Source organism: Chenopodium quinoa, unplaced genomic scaffold (assembly GCF_001683475.1).
Source record: "Chenopodium quinoa cultivar QQ74 unplaced genomic scaffold, ASM168347v1, whole genome shotgun sequence".
Taxonomy (NCBI): Eukaryota; Viridiplantae; Streptophyta; class Magnoliopsida; order Caryophyllales; family Amaranthaceae; genus Chenopodium; species Chenopodium quinoa.
Genome location: NW_018743212.1, coordinates 4145633 through 4165019, shown reverse-complemented (window position 1 = coordinate 4165019; position 19387 = coordinate 4145633). Strand labels below are relative to the sequence as shown.

Sequence of the window (19387 nt, the reverse complement as noted above, 5' to 3'; positions counted from 1 at the left end):
TAAGAAAACAAACAACACTTTGCTGATTGGTCGCTTACTGGTCATGACTTAAATGATGTGTAAATTAAATTTTTTAATTTTTGTAAAAATGTAACGTTCGAAGTTTAAGATTAAGCAACAAATATAATAAACAATTCAGATTTAATCTCTTAACGTAGTCGACGACTATAATAGAAGCTTCACTGAAGATGATAAAGACCCAGACTTTGACATAGAAGTTTACAATAAGAAGGACAAGAGAGACAACATGGTGGATTAAAGACATCTCATTAGGATAGAGCTTTAAGAGAAATGTTTTTATGTTATTAGTAAAGTGACTTATCTTGGGATTTTAAATAAGTAGCTAGAGCTACAATGTTAATATTAATATAACAAAGCTTCACAACGGCATACCTAACATGTTTAGACAAAAGCCCATGAATAGCAATCGGCAAAAATACTTGCATCATAACATGACAATCATGGGATTTCATACCAACTACTTTCTTATCAGTCACCGAAACTAAACAGCTTATATTCGACGAATACCCCGTAGGTACCTTGATTCCTTTCACTACTAGAAAAAAGCAAATGAGCACTGGTTCAAAACTGGTTTTTCGCACTGGTTTTGAAACGGTGCAAATAGTATTAGTTATTCGCACCCCTCAAATGAGCACCGGTTCAAAACCGATGAAAATAACGCACATTAGCACTGGTTAACCTGTGCACATATATGGGTATTAGCACCGGTTAACCGGTGCCCTTAATGCCCAATAAAAAATTAAATTTTTTTGCTTTTTTTTTTTTTTTTTTGCATTTTTTTCATTTAAATTAGTATATAAACACTAACATATGTATAAACTTGAAATTTTCATTAATACAAAGTTGTAATATTACAAATTTCATTCAAAAAAAAAAATTGTTACGTAGCTAATTCACAAAGAGCAACATATACACAGCAGCAGAGAAGAAGTAGCAATAGCTCCAGCAGAGCAGGATAGTGAAGCAACAAAGGCAGCACAGTCGGCAGCAGGAGGGAAGCAGCATATGCTCAGAAAATCAAAATCAAAATCAAAACTGAAATTGCAGCTTCATTTGACAGTTCTTTCTGCCCATATTCTTCCCCGAATTAAGTCTAATTAATTTTAATATCAATAGTCTAGCAATTTCAAGACCACAAGACGAGGTTCATCTCCTACTTAAAGAAAGCCAAAATAGAGTCTGCACATGGAGATACAAACAGACATATACACAGCCACACAGGCATAGATTACATACAACTATCTAATACCCAAAAGCACACAAGGCACTAGATATGCACCCTGTGAACCTGAATTTGTTAAACGATTCCATGCCAATCTTTAACAGTCTTATGAAGGCACCAGCTATCTCACGAAAACGAATTAAAATGTTACAATGTCACCAAGAGTAAATGTACCTTGCACATATGGAGAACCAACCAGACCATAACAATCCAATATTTCAACAGACAATCAATTCCAACAGATTCCGATTACGGGGGTAACAAATACCAATTGGTGCATTCAGCAATGAATTTTTTCATTTCTTAGCTAGCACAAGTAAGCTTTAAGCACATAATCATCATAATTTAAGTGGCAACCCCAATAGTTTTGAAATTAAACATAAAAAGCTATAATCTTGACTCTCTTTTGTAAGCAAGGATAATAATATGATATGTCTTAAAGACTGGGACATCCCTGAGTTAGACAGAGCACATCATGCATTGCTATCAACCTTACAACTACCTATACAGAAAAGAAAATGATTCAAAGCCAGGAAAAAAATCTATGGGATTCATGGTTTTACCACACAAGGACAAATTAACATGTACAGGTAGCACAGAGCAGTGAGACTACATAAGCTGGAAGACTAAGAAAACAACTGGTGATTGGGAATGTCCCCGAGATATTGAAATTAATTAGATAGCATACATCAGTGAGACTGCATAAAGAAGGAAGACTAAGCAGAGAGATAGCACATTATGAAACTCTGACACAAGTCCTAAGATCACATAACACAACATTTCGAGAAATGGAAGCAGTACAATAACATTCTATTTCTGTTTCTAATTGATTTACACTGAAAATTTAAAGTGACAAACAACTTGTAAGTTGATAGAAGTCATACATATATACCTGTGAACTTCAATCATCGCCATTGGATCCTCTACAAAGTCACCAAGCTCTCTACATAAGCATCTGCACAACAAATTTGATAACCATAAATTATTCTAATAGTCTTTATCTGTTGGCTAGTAATGTCATAAGACATCAGTCTCATTGGACAATATCTCCAAGACAGCAAGAAAAATACACCAGAGAATTCATCATAAGTAATCCTTGCATTCCTATTCCCTATGAAGAATTTAAGTGCATCTAAACTCGAACCACCTTTAAAGCACCGAACCATGGTTTCTCGGGCACAACCTCTCCAATATCCTCTCTCATAATCCACATATTGCTACTCTCAGCAGAAATACCAAATACTACCAACGATTTCCTGAAAACAAACAGATACTTGAACATCTTCCTCCCAGGCACTAGTAGAATTTGAGATGGCCATGAGTGCAAACTATAACACATTTTATGAGCAATCAGATTAGCAAAGATAATTAAAAGCTCACACAAAACACTTATCAACAGTTAATAAAAACTTGAATACCACAAATCAAACTTGAAGTAAAGCATAATAATGTAAAAGAATAGTCATCTCTTTAGAAGAAACAATTTAGTGTAGTAAAGCTACAAAGACAATTATACAAATCATTCTACTACTAAGTTTGTATAATAAGATTAACCTCAAACTCAAATACCTCTAAAGTACAAGTATATACAGGAAATCAACCCAATTTCTAACAACCAAAACCCCAAGAATACACATTTTTTATTAAAATTCATAGGAAAGAAAAATCTTTCTACAAATTTCACCGAATTCTAGAATCCAGAAAAGCAAATATCAAGCCAAATCAATTAACCAACACCATGATGATCAATATGATCATTGCTATTGCATCAATGAACAAACTCATACTACCATACTACCAATTCAAGTTCCAGTAACCTAAGAGGTGATACCAAATTACCAATACAAGTTTGGTGTAACTCAAATCGACTCAAAACACCCAAAATTGAGATTGCACCAAAATATGTTTACTATGAATAATCAGCTATGAAATCAAACAAAATTCAAGTACTTCCTTAAAACAAATGACTGTACATTGCCAAGTTTGGCAATGCACTAATCCGAGCATAGCCACAAGATCATATAAGTTCATCATATTCATCGAGATCATCAATCAATTAACACCAAAAGATCATCGAGCTCACCATATTTCTGTTAAAAAGGAAGGTACAGAAATTCAGAGCATAACCATAACTAATCCGAGCAGCAAAATCATCACTACAACCAAAACAATCAAGAATCGCATCTTTTTCAAATCCAAGTAGCAAAATCATCATCACTACAACCAAAACAACCATAATCAAACAATACCCTAATTTCAAATCAAAACAACCAAAAAAAAAATAACATCTTCAAATCAGGAGAGAACCCTACCTCAAAGCTGAGTATAATAATGGGGTGAAAACAAGGGGGTAGATCTAGACTCCTGTTCGTCGTGAGAAAGAGGGGATTTGGAGATGACTGACGATGAGGCGACGGGACGCCGTGAAGAAGAGGAGAGAGAAGAAAGACACCATTCCAACATCGTCATTATAATCACAAAAAAGTAAATAAAAATCTGAAACCCTATCACTCATGCAAAGCTAAATAAACCCAGAAACCCTAACCTCGAATTTCTGATTTTTGGTTCAAAATTGATTCAATTTTTTTGTTGCTGAAGACACACGCACATATTGTTGATTAAATTAGACGAAACCGGAAACCCTAACCTCCATTATTGTAGATTCAAGAAATAGACGGCAACGGCAATGATGGTGTCCTTGGGTCATATTGATGGCGGTTTTCGAAGGAGAGCAGCAATGGTTGTCGAGAATGAGAACAAAAGTAAAGAGAATGCATGAGAGAACTAGAGATGATATATGAGTCATGATAACCCGCTACTAAGGAGCGACGATACCTAGGGCAAAAATGTAATTTTACGCAAAAGTTGCGACAATAATAACCGCGCTGTAAAAAAAACTTTCTTTTTGAAAAATAACAATATAAAAATCAACAATAACAATATAAAATCAACAATAACAGTATATTAATAATAAATAACAGTATAATTAGAAACTAAAAATAATTTTGTTAAAATGATAATGTTTAAACCAAACCCACAAGCATTCTAGAAAATCGAAAACAACTACAAATCAACAATAACAGTATTCAAATCAACAATAACAGAATAAAAATTAACAATTACAGTATTTAAATCAACAATAACTATAACTGACAATCAATTTGTGTCATCGTCTTCAACCTCCCAAATATCCAAATTCAGCTTATGTACAGAAGCTTGCAAATTCAAGGGAGATGAATTTGAGCTTACTAGCTTAGTGTAATAATATTACTGGTTTTCCGATGGATGGTCGGCTTGGGTGTACGGATTTCGCGTGAAAAGTAATGGTTTCACCGCCTTAAGGTTTTTAACCCTCCCCCCAACCCCCCACTTTTCTTTCAGCTTTATATTCATTTCTCTTTTTTAAATTACCAAATAATATATAATACTACCCGGTATTGTCACTCCCGAGTAGTGGGCAAACATTTCTCGATGATAGTGAAAGATGAGAGAGAGGCTGGTGAGAGAGAATGAGAGATGAAAAAGAGAGACAGATTAGAGAAAGAGTAAAAGATGTAGAAATCAAAAAAATAAAGTGCATCGGGTAATAGGTGCTCTTTGTATTAGAAATGTAGAAAAAAAAAATTAAAAGCAAAAGAGCACCGGTTAACCGGTGCCCTTGTGAAGTTTTAAATTTTTGTGGGTTTAGGCTTGCGTTTTTTGCACCGAATTTTAATAATTGGTGCTAATTAGTTGGTGCACATTTATGTTTTTCTACTAGTGTTTCAAACATTTACAGAAAATCCTTTTCTCTTCCCTAGACAATGTGTAGCATGCATGAGGCATGAATGATTTCTTCCTGATATCGTTATCCTGGGGCCATACTTTAGTCGAATATTGGCTTCCTTCATGTCTCTACGCACAATAGCACCATTCTTTGTCTTCCCCTTAATATTCAATAATGTCCCAATCAATGAATCACAAACATTTTATCAATATGCATGACATCAAGGCAATGTCTAACTCTTAAGTGCTTCCGATAAGGAAGTTCCCAAAACTTAGACACTTTTTTCCATAGAACACCCTTCTTTGGTTTCTGTGTATGAAGCTTCCCATAGATTGTTTTGACATGTTTAATTCTTTCATAAATTTGGGTACCAGTCAATGGCTTACGACTCGCTCCTTTCTCAATATACCCGTTGAATTGTTTCTTCATTTTTCGATTTGGATGGTCTTGGCAAAGTGACCTTCTAGTATGCATATACACATTCTTACCCCAATGTTTCTACCTTGTAACTTGCATATTATCTCCACATATTGGGCATGCTTTCTCTCCTTTGTTTTTGTACCCCGACAAATTTCCGTACCCCGGAAAATCATTAATAGTAAAATCATGGCTCTTAGTCTGAAAATCGTACCGGTTGAGCATCGAATGTCACAACACCTTCATCCCACAATAGCTTTAAATCATCTATGAGGGGATCTAAATACACATCTATGTCATGACCAGGTTGTTTAGGCCTTGATGTTAAAAGCGACAACATAATGTACTTTTGCTTCTTGCACAACCACGAAGTTAAGTTGTATATCAACTAAAGAACCGACCATGTGCTATGTTGACTACTTAAAGTGCCATAAGGGTTCATCCTGTCTGTACTAGCCTCAGGTTCCTAGGCTCATTACCAAACTCTAGAAATGTCTCATCAATGTGTTTCCATTGCAACGAATCAGCCGGGTGTCTAATTAAATCATTTTTCTTCCTCTCATTGTTATGCCACACCAAGTTTTTAGCATCTTGCTTAATTGAAAACACACACTTAAACCTTGGTATTATTGGAAGATACCATACGACCTTAGCTGGCAGCCACTTCTTACGCTTCAAGTTTAAACCCTCGCGCTTGTATCGGGACTCACCGTACTTTAGGCAAGCATCTAAGTTTTCATTCTCCTTTCGAAAAAGCACACAATCATTAGGACATGCATAGATCTTGGTGTACTCCTAACCCAAGGGACACATCAATTTCTTCGTATAATAGGTGGACTTAGGAATATCATTTCCCTCGGGAAACATATCTGAAAAAGTTTCTAACAACAAAGTGAAACTCGTGTCGGCCTAACCGCTCTTTGCTTTCAAGTTGAATAATGTTAACACCCTGAAAGCTTGGAATATTTTGTAGAACCAGGATATGCAACTTTCGAAACCTCCTATATAGTACGAGAATTTTCATTCACGTGATCCTCCAACCCTTCCATCATATCATTAAATGTTATCTTCATCAACACTGTTTTCATGATCAAACCCATCATTATTAACAGAAGATGTACTACCCATAGGAATAAGTTTCTCACTATGCCAGTACCAATTGGTGTAGTTTGACATGAACCCATGAATAATCAGATATTCCTCTATTTTCTTAATGTCATCCCACCTCTTCACGTTCTTGCAATGACAACAAGGGCAAAGGATATAGATCTTTCCCTAGTAAGTCTTTGTTCAACAACAACACTCCACTGATGTTGCACTACAATTTTACAAAACTCCTTAACTACTTCCAAGTATGCAGGTGAAGTTCGAAGTGTGTCATACATCCATTCACGATTCATTTCTAAAACGTAATAACATGTTATATTCAACACCAAAAAAAAAGCAATTATGTCTAGCCAGACATGACATGATGAAACAATACTAACCAGAAGGAAGAACAAGAAAATATTAACCTAATACAACTAAATACCAGAACAGAAGCACAAACATGGATAACTTAAGAAGCTTCTTGGGTAGAATTCCATTATATTGCAAAGCATCTTTGCATGCTTCAGGGTTTTTGGCCAAAGAACTATACTAAGGCAAACGTGTATTGGCAACCAATGGATCACATTAAACAAGCACTGACTTTATTATACTGCACTAGTATTTTTGCTACCATTTTGCGTTTTTCCTAGTATAATATGTAAGGTCAAACCCACTACTCTATTCAGGCCTTTAAGCCTTTTTATTTCTTCTTATGTTGGACTAATAATTACTTCATTAGTTCTTAGATCTTAGAGGTTAAGCACAATAACTAGATAAGGACATAGTAATTTATGATTTATAAGTGATTGTATAACAAATTGCAATTAATTTACTTTTAAATTAGCTCTTTTTGGCAGTAGCATTGACATACTAAATTGTACCCTATATTTACAACATATTTTATCAATTGCATTCAAGATCAAGACCCAAACAATAACCCCAAATTTACAACCCAAACAACAAACATGCGATAATCAATACACGCAAAAAAATTACATGCATATACAATTCAAACCTCATATATATACTTCTGGCATTATTGCATCAGGTATATTAAACATATATTGATTTAATCTCAAAATTCGTTCAACGTACTTAATTTCACGAAATTGAAATAAAAAAAAACCTCAATTTGCATGTCAAAATAACCCCAAAAGAAATCACAAACCGTAATTAAAAGCGGGAAATTAAACATACCTTTGAGAGCGAAAGTGAGGTTGTCGAACCGCTGGTGATTGATGGCAGATGGAGTGGCCGACAGCAAAACGGCGGGCCGAAATAGCGCTGGTGGGTGGAATTTGGAGTAAAACTCAAAAAATTAGGTTTAACGAAAGGGGGAATTGGAGGTCGTATAGGAGAACAAGAAATAGCGCAGGTTGGTGGTGGCGGCAGGCGAAACTTCGATGGAGTGGAGTGGAGTGGTGGCAGGCGAAACTTTGATGGAGTGGAGTGGTGGACTGGTGGCTGATAGAAATTCGAAGTAGTTCAGGAGTTTTTATTTACTGGGGATTTCTAGTACTGTACGTGATAGAAGGGGAGACTAAGTTTTTGTTTATTTTAATTTTGAAACAATTTAGACTAAGTTTGTAATTTCACCTTACTCAAACAAAATAAAAAATGCAATAAAATTAGTATTTGTAACAGACTATGTATTGTTAGTTACAATTAAATATCCAAATAAAATAGACCTTTCTGAGAAAATAACAAAAATGAAGTTCACATGAACTTGGAACACAATAATTTGTAGCTCATCACATGAACAAATTTTGAACAATAATGTGTATAAAAGTACAATTATGTAAAATATTTTAATGGAAATATTTGCCTATAAATAAGTTCACTGTTTTGTGAAATAAAGAAGTAAGAAGAAGAAAAACAATCGGATTTCCTACTTGCTCTATTTACTCTCTTCTATCTCCATTTTCATAAAATATCCAATATCATTCTATAGTTAGAAAAACTTTCATTTTAAACACGTTATCAGCACGAATTCCTAATTACGTATATTTATACATATTTCTCAAAATTATAACAAATAAATACTATCTACTTCTAAATGTTTTGAGGAGTATGCTCTATAATTGCCCGTATTTTGGGATTTTCTATACCAGAAACTCAAACATTTACTGTATCAAAACAACGGTGGAGAAATTCTCTTATTTATGGATTCATTACTAATCTCCCTTGTTTGATTCATGTTGATGTTTGATTCATGCATGTTGATATTACATGTTCATCTTTAACATAAAATTTGATTTTAGTAGTACCCTTGCTCATTACCCCTCCCCCCCCCCCCCCCCCGATTTCACCACAAATCCCTTATCCTTTCCCATTTTTTTTATCCAAAAATCACCCTAAATTTTTCACCCCGTTCTTCTCCAATATGTTCCCCGACGACGGTAACCAAAACACCCACACCTTCACTTTTGAGGAAGATTTAAGGAAGGTAAAACAATATTTTTTTCTAATTATGGCGCTTGTAGTTCTGTTAGTAGCAATATTAATTTTTGTCATGATGTACAAGTGAAGTTTGTTATTTTGTCGTTTTAGTAGATTAAAAGCATGTTTTTGATTTATTATGTTGTTTTGCTGTTATTAATCATCATTGTATAATATTACCGTCATTATTATAATTATTGTTATTACTGTTGTTGTTGTCGTTTTGCTGTTTATGCGACTAATATGATTTATTTTTGCCTAATTATATAATTACTCACAATAATAAACGAAGGGGGAGAAAAGAACTATATTATTTATGGTTTATTATTGTTAAATAAATTTAATTATCACGTGTTTCATTAACAAACTATAAATATGGAAGAATTAAACATATGTGTTGTACATATGATTTATTATTATAAACTAATTATCACGTGATTTGTTGTAGTTAAAATGGGAGATCTTATGAAAAGACAATTCAGCATCCTAGATTTATCTGGAAAGAAATTTTTGGAATGGAAAGTGGATGCCATGATGAATTTGAAAGCTCAAGGGTTGGAACACACTATTAAAGATAATAAAAGTCCCTCTAGTCAAACAACAGATACTACCACTTCTGTAGTGACGGTTGTAAAACCTGTTATTGAACAAGAAAAGGCAAAAGCCTTAGTGTTACTAAGACATCATTTACATGAAGGCCTTAAAACTAAGTACATGATGGTTGAAGATCCCAAAGGATTATGGGATTGCCTTTTGAAAAATTTGGACACCACAAAAGGGTGCTCCTTCCTAAGGCATTATTTGACTAGACAAATTTACGGTTCCAGGATTTCAAATCTGTAATTGATTACAATTCAACCATACATGAGATAGTATCTATATTGAGATAATGTGATCATCCAGTCACTGATAAACAGATGATTGAAAAAACACTTACTACCTTTCATGCAAGCAACATACTGTTGCAAGAACAATATCGTGAAAGAGGTTTCAAAAGGTTTAATGAATTAATGAGTGTATTACTTGTTGCGGAACAAAATAGTGATCTTTTGTTGAAAAATCATAATCTTAGTCCAACTAGGTCTTTGGCCACTCATCATGAGGCAAATGCAACAAGTTCTTATCCACCCGAGGCAAATGCTACACGAAGAGGTGGACGTCGAAATTACAATGGCCGTGGAAATTATCGCGAACGAGGCCGACGACGTGGTAGAAATAATTTTCAAAGAAACAGTAATTTCAAAAATTCTGAAAAACAGAAGGGACAATCATCTGGAAGCCACAAACAAACTCCTTCAGAAGGAAAAGACACATGTTACAGATGTGGCATGACAGGACATTGGGGACGTACTTGTCGTACAGCCAAACATTTGGTAACCTTTACCAGGCTTCTGTAAAAGGCAAAGAGAAAAATGCAGAAGCCTACCCTTGATGTGTCCGATTTCTTCATGGACAATGTTGCAATTGGAAATGATTTCATATTTGGAGAAAATAACAATACTTAGATAACCCATCTACTAATGTAATATATACTATGTTTTAATGTATTTTCTGTTATGTACTGTATTTTAAATGTCTAGTCATGTATTTTTAATTTCTATCATCAATAAAAGTTTGTATGATATTATTCTAAACTAATCTCATATTTATTTTATGAAGATATGGATATGCCTGAAGTTGGTTCCTAATATCAGTGCCTTTTGGACAGTGGAACAACACACACTATCTTGAAGGATAGAAAATATTTTTCACAACTAAAGTTGTTTCAGGCAAATGTAAACACTATTTTTGGGTCAGCAAAATTAATTGAAGGATCTGGAAAGGCTTGTATAATGCTTTCAAATGGAACAAAATTGATAATCAATAATTCTTTATACTCGAGTAAATCTCGAAGAAATCTCATAAGCTTTAAAGATGTACGCTAAAATGACTATCATTTAGAAACAATGACAATAGATCAAAAGGAGTATTTATGCCTCACGGCAGGAAAATATGGCAAGAAACACATTTATGAGAAATTACTAGCATATTCTTTGGGGTTATATCATATAAACATACGACCCGTGGAAATCAATATGATATCTAACTAGAAGTTAGATGACAAACATTTGATTATTTTATGGCATGATCGTTTGGGACATCCAGCAACTGGGATGATGCAAAGAATAATAGCGAATTCAGTTGGACATTCAATAAGGAATATCAAAATTCCTCGATCTGATGAATTAACATGCTCTGCATGTTCACTCCGCAAATTGATAATAAGATCATCTATGAACAAAATTACTATTGAATCTCCAAAATTCTTGGAAAGAATTCAGGGAGATATTTGTGGGACAATTAATCCGGCATGTGGACCATTTCGATATTTCATGGTTTTAATTGATGCTTCTACACGATGGTCACATAGCAGAAAATGCCCCTGCACGTATTGAAATCCCAACTGATAATAAGGCCATTGAGAATGAATCTCAAGCACGCAGAAAGCGTGGGAGACCACTTGGTTCAAAAGATTCTAAACCAAGGAAATTGAAAAGATCGGATGGAATAGAAAATGAGACTAAAGATGTTCCCTCGTCAGAAGGTCAAGAAAGACCAAATGTGGATGAAAGTAAAGAAAATGATGATAATCCAAAAGGGGACGAACAAGAAAACAACCCTATAGGGAATGAACAAGATGTTCAAAACATCGATAACAATGGAATTTCAATGAATTACGTCTCTACCAAGACTCAGTGGAATAAGAAAGATGTTATCGTGGATGAAATATTTTCAAATTCCATCGCAATCGACATTATGTCTGATGAAAATGATGTTGAACCAAGTACAGTGGAAGAATGTCGACACAGGAGTGATTGGCCAAAGTGGAAAGAGACAATGCTGGCTGAGTTGAAGTCACTTGAAAAACGAGAAGTTTTCGGAAAAATAACGCTTACACCAGCAGGTGTAAAACCTGTTGGATACAAATGGGTGTTTGTGAGAAAACGTAATGAGAAAAATGAGATAGTTAGATACAAGGCAAGACTTGTAGCCCAAGGATTTTCTCAAATTCCACGGATTGATTATGAAGAAACATATTCTCCAGTAGTTGATGCAACTACATTAAGATTTTTGGTAAGTTTGACAGTCACAAAAGGACTGCAAATGCAATTAGTGGATGTAGTGACTGCGTATTTGTATGGTTCACTCACTACAGACATTTACATGAAAGTCCCAAAAGGACTAAAAGTACCATAAAACCACAAGCTTAGACAATTACTTTCCATAAAACTAAAAAGGTCACTTTATGGATTGAAACAATCTGGAAGGATGTGGTATAATCCACTAGACGAAAAAGGTAATTTGGCACCGGTTCAAACCCCCCCTAAGGCACCGGTTTTGAACCGTTGGGGATTTGAGGGATGCCAAATCCTCAAAAATTTAGCACCGGTTCAAAACCGGTGCCAACTAAAGGCTTTGAACCGGTGCCAACTTCAAACGCGCAAATTTTTTTTTTTTTATTATCAACACTATTGGCACCGGTTTTAGGCAAGAACCGGTGCGAAAAACTCCACTTTAGGCAATGGTTTTTGGCTAAAACCGGTGCCAATAGTCTCAAAAATTTTAAAAAAACTTTTGGCACCGATTCTGGTACAAACTGGTGCCAGAAATACCCAAAAAAAAAAAAATTTTTTGTATTTTTTTTCACTTAAATTGATATAGAAACATTAACATATATATAAACTTACATATTTTCATTAAAAAGGCTATAAAGCCTGTAATATTACAATTTTTGTCCAAAAAAAATTAAATAATCCAAACTTATCTCTGATCGACCTTTCTTGCATTACACTTAAAACAGGGACTGGGACAACACCTAACACAAAGCCAAAACTACGGAGAACAAAACAAAAAACAGCAGCCCAAAAAGACTTCCTGAAATGTGAGAAGTCCTACGTGGTGGAATGCACGAGCTATATTATACAAGGCTTCTTGAAATGACTTGGATTAGTACTACAGTCTCATATGAGTGACTTTAAGATTATGCACACAAAGTAAAAGACTTATTTATTAAATTGGTATTACAAACTTAGAAAAAACATTAATATTAGGCAATCAGATAATATTTATTAATGTAATAGACTTGTCAACTTTTCAAACTTCATCCCTGAACCAGTTTTCTTATTTAACAACACCAGCTTACCTGGCTATTTTCACAAAGTCGCAGATTGTTGTAAAGGAAAGCTAAGCCTTGTGCAACACACTAATGCTTGTTTTGAAGTCTATGTCCAAGGGCTAAATTGATTAAGGCAGTCCCAGCAAAGTAAGATGCATCAGTTAAATGGAGAATCAACACCAGCACACTCACATTAATCAGATTCGGATAAAATTACATAAAACATACCGACACAGAGATTGGTCAGTGGGGAATTTGGAATTTGTTTATGCGCTTCCAAGTATTCCCTTGCAGCTACTTGGTGTTGACTGATCATTGTAAACTGATTTTCAGAAATGATTATGGGTGGCACTAGATCCTTATGTTCAACTCGTATATGATGCAGAAACTTATTATGCTTTGAGAGACGATTCTCTAACCTAAAGCCAGATGAACAATAGTAAGAAATATTATAAGATAGTTTCAAGTTATAAGACATACCATAGCAAACCAGCAAGGACAGAAAAAACAAAAGCTCTGAGCAGGCACAGGAACAGTCAAACAACCCAAGCACACTGACTAGCTCAGCATCACAGTAGAACACAGCCTGCAGCAACACACAATAGACAAAACGGGTACACTCAGTTGGTACTTGGGTCTTGCACATCGACTATTGCTCGTCTTGTACTTTCAGCCACTGTTAAGGTTGGTCCACTAGTGATGAGTCTATTTTATATATATTTTTATTCCCCGTCCCACGGTCATATTTGTGCTTATTTGAGCTCTACAGAGCTATTTTTATTACTAATATACGTTTTCTAGTGTTTTGTAGAGTTGGTATTATTTTGTAGGAATTTGCAGAATTATGATAATTCCCGAGCTTATTGAGTCACTACAAAAATATTGGAGTTTGACCGTATTTTATGATCGTATATTTAATTGCCCAAGATCGAGTTAAAGGAAATTGGTTCAGTCATTAAGGGCTCAATTTGTGAAGAAATCCAAATTAATATTTTGGACCAAGTAATGAGCAAGCAAGTTAAGGATTTGAGCCCAAAACAAGAAGAAGCCTAATATCAAAAGGGATCAATTGCTGGGCGTAGGATTGCAGGCCCGGTCGGAAAGTTGCTAGACTGGTCAGGCGGACATCTTTAGTATTAGGCTTGCTGATTGCTTTTGGGCCTGCAATTTTATTGGGCTACTTCGCTCCAACTTCACGCAGCTGAGGATTGTGTTTTGCTTATTATTACGAGTTTTAATAGGCTTAGGGGTTTTGACTTTAGATAAAATTTCTTTTTTATATACCTATATAAAAGGGGAAGTAGTTACAAAGGAGGGAAGCAAGTTATTTTCTTAGTTTAGCTTTTTAGATTTTAGTTTAGGACTTTAGGTTTGTCAGACTTTTAGTTATTAATTATATTTATTGTTTTTACTTAGCTTTCATTGTTATTGTTTTCGTATTAGTTTTATGATTATTGTTTTTATTATGTCTTGCTTAATTATTTTGTTTAGCTTAGATTTAATTATGTGTGAGTAAATTTTATTCTAGGGTTTTGGGGATCTATGAATAATACGAAGGGGTAATTTATTATTGTTTGTTATTAATGATTGGTTAATTTCCTATTGATTGATTTAATGATATGCAATTAGATTTGGCCAGGTTTAATTGTATGAGTTATGCAATATTGATTCGAGATTCGACAAATGAGAATTGATGTTTAGGTTTAGTTTCAATAGGCATGTTAATCTATTAATAGTTAGGTCGAGCTTCGAGAGATGAGATTTAATACCAGTAGATTAATTATGTGATTATAATACGTAGCGACGGCCCTTTATAATCTGATTAATTTATGCATTGATAATTGATCGTATGATTTACCCTGGAGTATTATTTATTGGTGAACCTATACCCTAGAGCTTTTTATTATTGATTATTCCCTTTGTTTAATTTGCTTAGTTTTACTATTAGTTTGATTCATACAAATATAAATTGGTTACGTGATAATTTAGATTATAATTGTTGATTAGGAATAAAAGAACATTGTTTCCCTGTGGATTCGACCCTACTTCCCTATCTACTTTAGTTAGAGGACTTAGGAATTACTTTTGATTAGGTGATACGACTTAAGCCCGTCAACTAGGCGAAAAAGGAAAAAAGGAAAGGGTTAGGGTAGGGAAGAGAGTTGTTGATGAGCTTATAGGCAATAATTTGACAAGGGAAAAAGCTTATATGCTTGTGTTTTCTAGGCTTGTGTTTGCTAGAAGAGTGCTATAATTTCAAAATAAAGCTCTTTAGTGAGTGATGATCAATGAGCGAGAATCAAAGCTTCCTACCCCTTGCTGTCTTGCTTTAATACTTATATTATGATGTAGGCCATTATAACTAGCCTTATTTTAGATCAAAATCCATACTTTATCTTCACATTATTTTCAAATAACCTAAACAAACCGCCTACGCTTATTAGGATGTAATATTACAACTCACATATCAAAAATCATAATGTGTAGTGACTTCATTACATCCGCTGTGAAAAAATAGGTATATATGGTGTTGTTAGTCTATTATTCAATGCCAGCACTTTAGGGATAAAAGTGAAACCATTATTCTAATAGCTTTTTTTCCCCAAAATTTTTCTAATGCCAAGTAACCAGCTCATCAGAGAAATGAAAACTCTTCAGTTAACCTTGCACACTTTTAAAGGCACAAAACGAGAAGGTGAACAAACAAAATTTTAGGAGGGGTACCAGTTATGTTGCTATCCCTTGGTACATCAACCAAAAGGGCAGGACCTGTAATAAAAAACAAACAACAGCAATAAGTAATTAAATGATCAACAATATCTAATCATTAGCCAAATATCCAAAAATCAAACAAAAGCCAAATACTATCAATTCAATAAAACTAATATTTTACGAAATAGTAGAATAACAAGCACACCATCATCTAGCTAAACATAACAACAAATACCCATTAACTCTAGATAATGATGTAGTTTGACTCGATCTCAGGTCTTGAGTACAACACTACAAATCTATGCCTTTATCAAATAAGCCACTTTACCTGATAAGCTAGCAGTCAACCAGAAACAGCAATAACACAGAACTAAAATCATTAATCCAACAAATAATTAATTTCCAATTAAAACCCAGCAGAAAAAACAGAAGCTCTGAGCAAGCACAGGAACAGTCAAACAACCCCAGCACACTGACTAGCTCAGCATCACAGTGGAACACAGCCTGCAGCAGCACACAATAGACAAAACAAGAGCTAGAGAAACAGCAACTCAACCCAGTAGATAGAAAAGATAGACTCAGGGCATGAATCAAAGCTGAACATACTCCAGAACACACTCCAAATCTAGAATTCAGCAAGGAACACAAAGAAGAAATAGACAGAAAACCAGGCCAGCAAGAAAAACAAACACCAATTCTTGTAGAAATCAATTTGAGGGTAAAAGTCAATTTGAGGCATTTATATTGAAACATGCGGATTAACGAGTAGAAATCATATAACAATTGATTTAACCTACACCTGTAGTTATTAAAGAGAAAATAAAAGTTAATAATCCTGGGTTGGTATATCAGATTATCAAGGGTATATTGTTAATCATTTCATCAATGCGATATGCGAAGTATGATTTGCATCATAAATACCAAAGTTCATAGTTAATTAAAACCAACTTTGCACAGCATTAAACCTACAACAAATCAGTTATATGATTTAATGATTCTATCAAAGATTAAATTCACGAAAAATATAATTCTCTCTTGAAAGAAGAAAGTTGCCAAGATTGCAACTCCCCCATCTACCCATATGCATTTAATATAATTTTCAAACACATTTAGAAGATTAGCCTCAAGGAAGTAGCAAATAACAGTAAAATTTACTTCGTTTTCAATATCTTCAACCTCAACTTTTGCTAAATTATCGTATCCTGTGTTCTCATAAATTTTATGCAAATTGACATCTAAATTCATATTACCACAGCAAATTTCAAACAGAAAAAACAGGAGAAACAGAGTAGTTACCCATACTAATCCCAAGATAAACTCTGCAATCAATAGAACTATATAGTATCTATATGGTACCAAGTACCAACATTGATTTTAAATCTTCAAAATCCTATTTATAACGACCGAGGTGCTGCTACGGTGCTACCAGAAACTCTAAGACATAGATAAGGATATAAAATAGAAAACCTTTTTCGTGCAACATCATTACTTGAATTTTGTGATGAAGAAGCCAAACAAACACCTCCTTTTCTTCTTCCACCCAAATACTTCATTTCTAGAACTGAAATTGGAATTAATTTTTAACATCAACCCTAATATTTCTACACAAGAATAATTCTTAATTAATAGTTTCAAATTGAAATTTAAATGTTGCCAAGCATTATCAAATGTAGAATTTTATGATCAATTTTAAAAAATATTAATTTGACAGAAATATAAGATTATGATAGATTGATAATACAAAATAAGGAAAAAAAAATGCAGGAATACAGAAGAGAAGAGGAGCAAATCCAGGAAAAAAACCCAGAAACCCTAACCTCGAATTTCTGATTTTTGGTTCGAAATTGATTCGAATTTGTTGTTGTTGAAGATGCACGCACATCGAATTGATTCAAATAGACGCACCCAGAAACCTTAACCTCCAATATTGTAGAAAGAGAGAAGGAGAAGGAGATCGAAACAGAGAAGAAAGGAAAGGGAAAGTGATGGTTATGGAGAAGGAGAGAGACGGAGTGTTAGGAAAGCTCAGAAGCCCCTTCAATGGAGAAATTCGAGTACGCTACAATGGAGGAGAGAGAGAGGCAGATTAGATGAGAACGAAGAGGAAAGAGCAAGGAAATGAATTGAAGAAGAAGACGCGCCTTAAACCGGGTTTTTTTTTAAATGGCACCGGTTCAAACCGGTGCTAATTACTATAGTTGGCACCGGTTTAAGGCGAACCGGTGCCAACTCTATTGCTTTTTTTGTTTTTTTTTTTTTTTTAAGGTTGGCACCGGTTTGAACCGGTGCTAATTAAATGAGTTGGCACCAGTTTTGGTTGGAACCGGTGCCAACTCCCTATTTTCCAATCCCGCCCATTTCTTTTGGCACCGATTTTCAAGAATCGGTGCTAAAGGGGGGGTGCGTATTTGCTTTTTTCTACTAGTGACCGTCTTAGTGAATACCTTGTGAGAGAAGGGTTCAAGAACAACCAAATTAGTCCCTGTGTTTTCATAAAGTGATCACAATCAGGATTCACTATTATTGTAGTTTATGTTGATGATTTGAATATCATCGGAACCCCAAATTAACTTGAGAAAATTGCAAAATACTTGATGAAAGAATTTGAGATGAAAGACCTTGGAAAAACTAAATTTTGCCTTGGATTGAAAATCAAGCACTTAAGTCATGGTATTTTTGGCCATCAATCAAACTATACAGAAAGAGTTTTGAAAAGATTCTTCATGGACAAAGCAACTCCAATCAACTTCCCAATGGTTGTTCGTTCTTTGAGTATGAAAAACGACCCATATAGATCACGAGAAGAAAATGAAAAAATTCTAGGTCCAGAAGTACCATACTTAAGTGCAATTGGAGTCTTAATGTACTTAGCTAACAACACTTGACCAGACATAGCTTTCTCTGTGAACTTGTTAGCCAGGCACAGTAATGCACCAACATATAGGCATTGGAAGGGAGTCCGACACTTACTGCGGTACCTACGAGGGACATAAGACCTTGGTCTATATTATCAACCGAAACAAGATTCTACCCTCATTGGGTATGCCGACGCTGGATATTTATCGGATCCTCAAAACGCCAAGTCAGACAATGGGTATATGTTCACTTATGGCGGCACTGCAATATCATAGAAATCAACAAAGAAGACGTTGACTGCGACATCCTCAAATCATGTAGTGTTGATAGCCCTTTATGAAGCAGGACGAGAATGTGTATGGCTGAGGTCAATGATTAGTAATATGCAAGAAGAGTGTGGAATGAAAACAATAACTGAAAATCCAACCACTATCTTTGAAGACAATACAGCATGCATCTCTATATTAAGGGAGATAGAACAAAACATATATCCCTAAAGCTATTCTTGACACATTATCTGTAAAAGGATGGGGAAATAGATATCCAACAAATTCAGTCTTGTGACAACCTTGCCGACCTGTTCACCAAATCACTTCCTTCCAAGAAATTTGAGCGATTAGTTACAAAATTGGAATGCGACATCTTCTTGAACTATGCTGAAATCAGGGGGAGCATTATATGCACTGCACTCTTTTTCCCTTCAATCAGA

General features: G+C 34.7%; 1 protein-coding gene and 1 long non-coding RNA gene across 3 annotated transcripts; one reads left to right on the top strand and one right to left on the bottom strand.

Moving 5' to 3' along the window:
- The first annotated feature begins 9407 nt into the window (after positions 1-9407).
- On the top strand, positions 9408-10351 carry LOC110734150. The gene is made up of 2 exons (XM_021914196.1): positions 9408-9774; positions 9858-10351. The coding sequence occupies exons 1-2, from the start codon at positions 9408-9410 to the stop codon at positions 10349-10351; spliced, it is 861 nt and encodes a 286-aa protein (XP_021769888.1).
- A 2325-nt stretch (positions 10352-12676) lies between these two features.
- On the bottom strand, positions 12677-18044 carry LOC110734491. Of its 2 annotated transcripts, XR_002513817.1 has the most exons (5): positions 17640-18044; positions 17290-17383; positions 15835-15879; positions 13138-13696; positions 12677-12886 (listed from the first exon to the last, which is right to left on the bottom strand). It is a non-coding gene; the product is annotated as an uncharacterized LOC110734491 (long non-coding RNA). The 2 variants fall into 2 exon arrangements; XR_002513818.1 differs by lacking the exon at positions 17290-17383.
- Between the last annotated feature and the right edge of the window lie 1343 nt (positions 18045-19387).

What these genes read in the sequence shown, in the direction of transcription:
- LOC110734150 (XM_021914196.1), top strand. Translation starts at nt 9,408, where the DNA reads ATGGGAGATCTTATGAAAAGACAATTCAGCATCCTAGATTTATCTGGA. An exon ending in TTTGACTAGACAAATTTACG is followed by an intron (nt 9,775 to 9,857) that starts GTTCCAGGATTT and finishes GTGATCATCCAG; the next exon opens with TCACTGATAAACAGATGATT.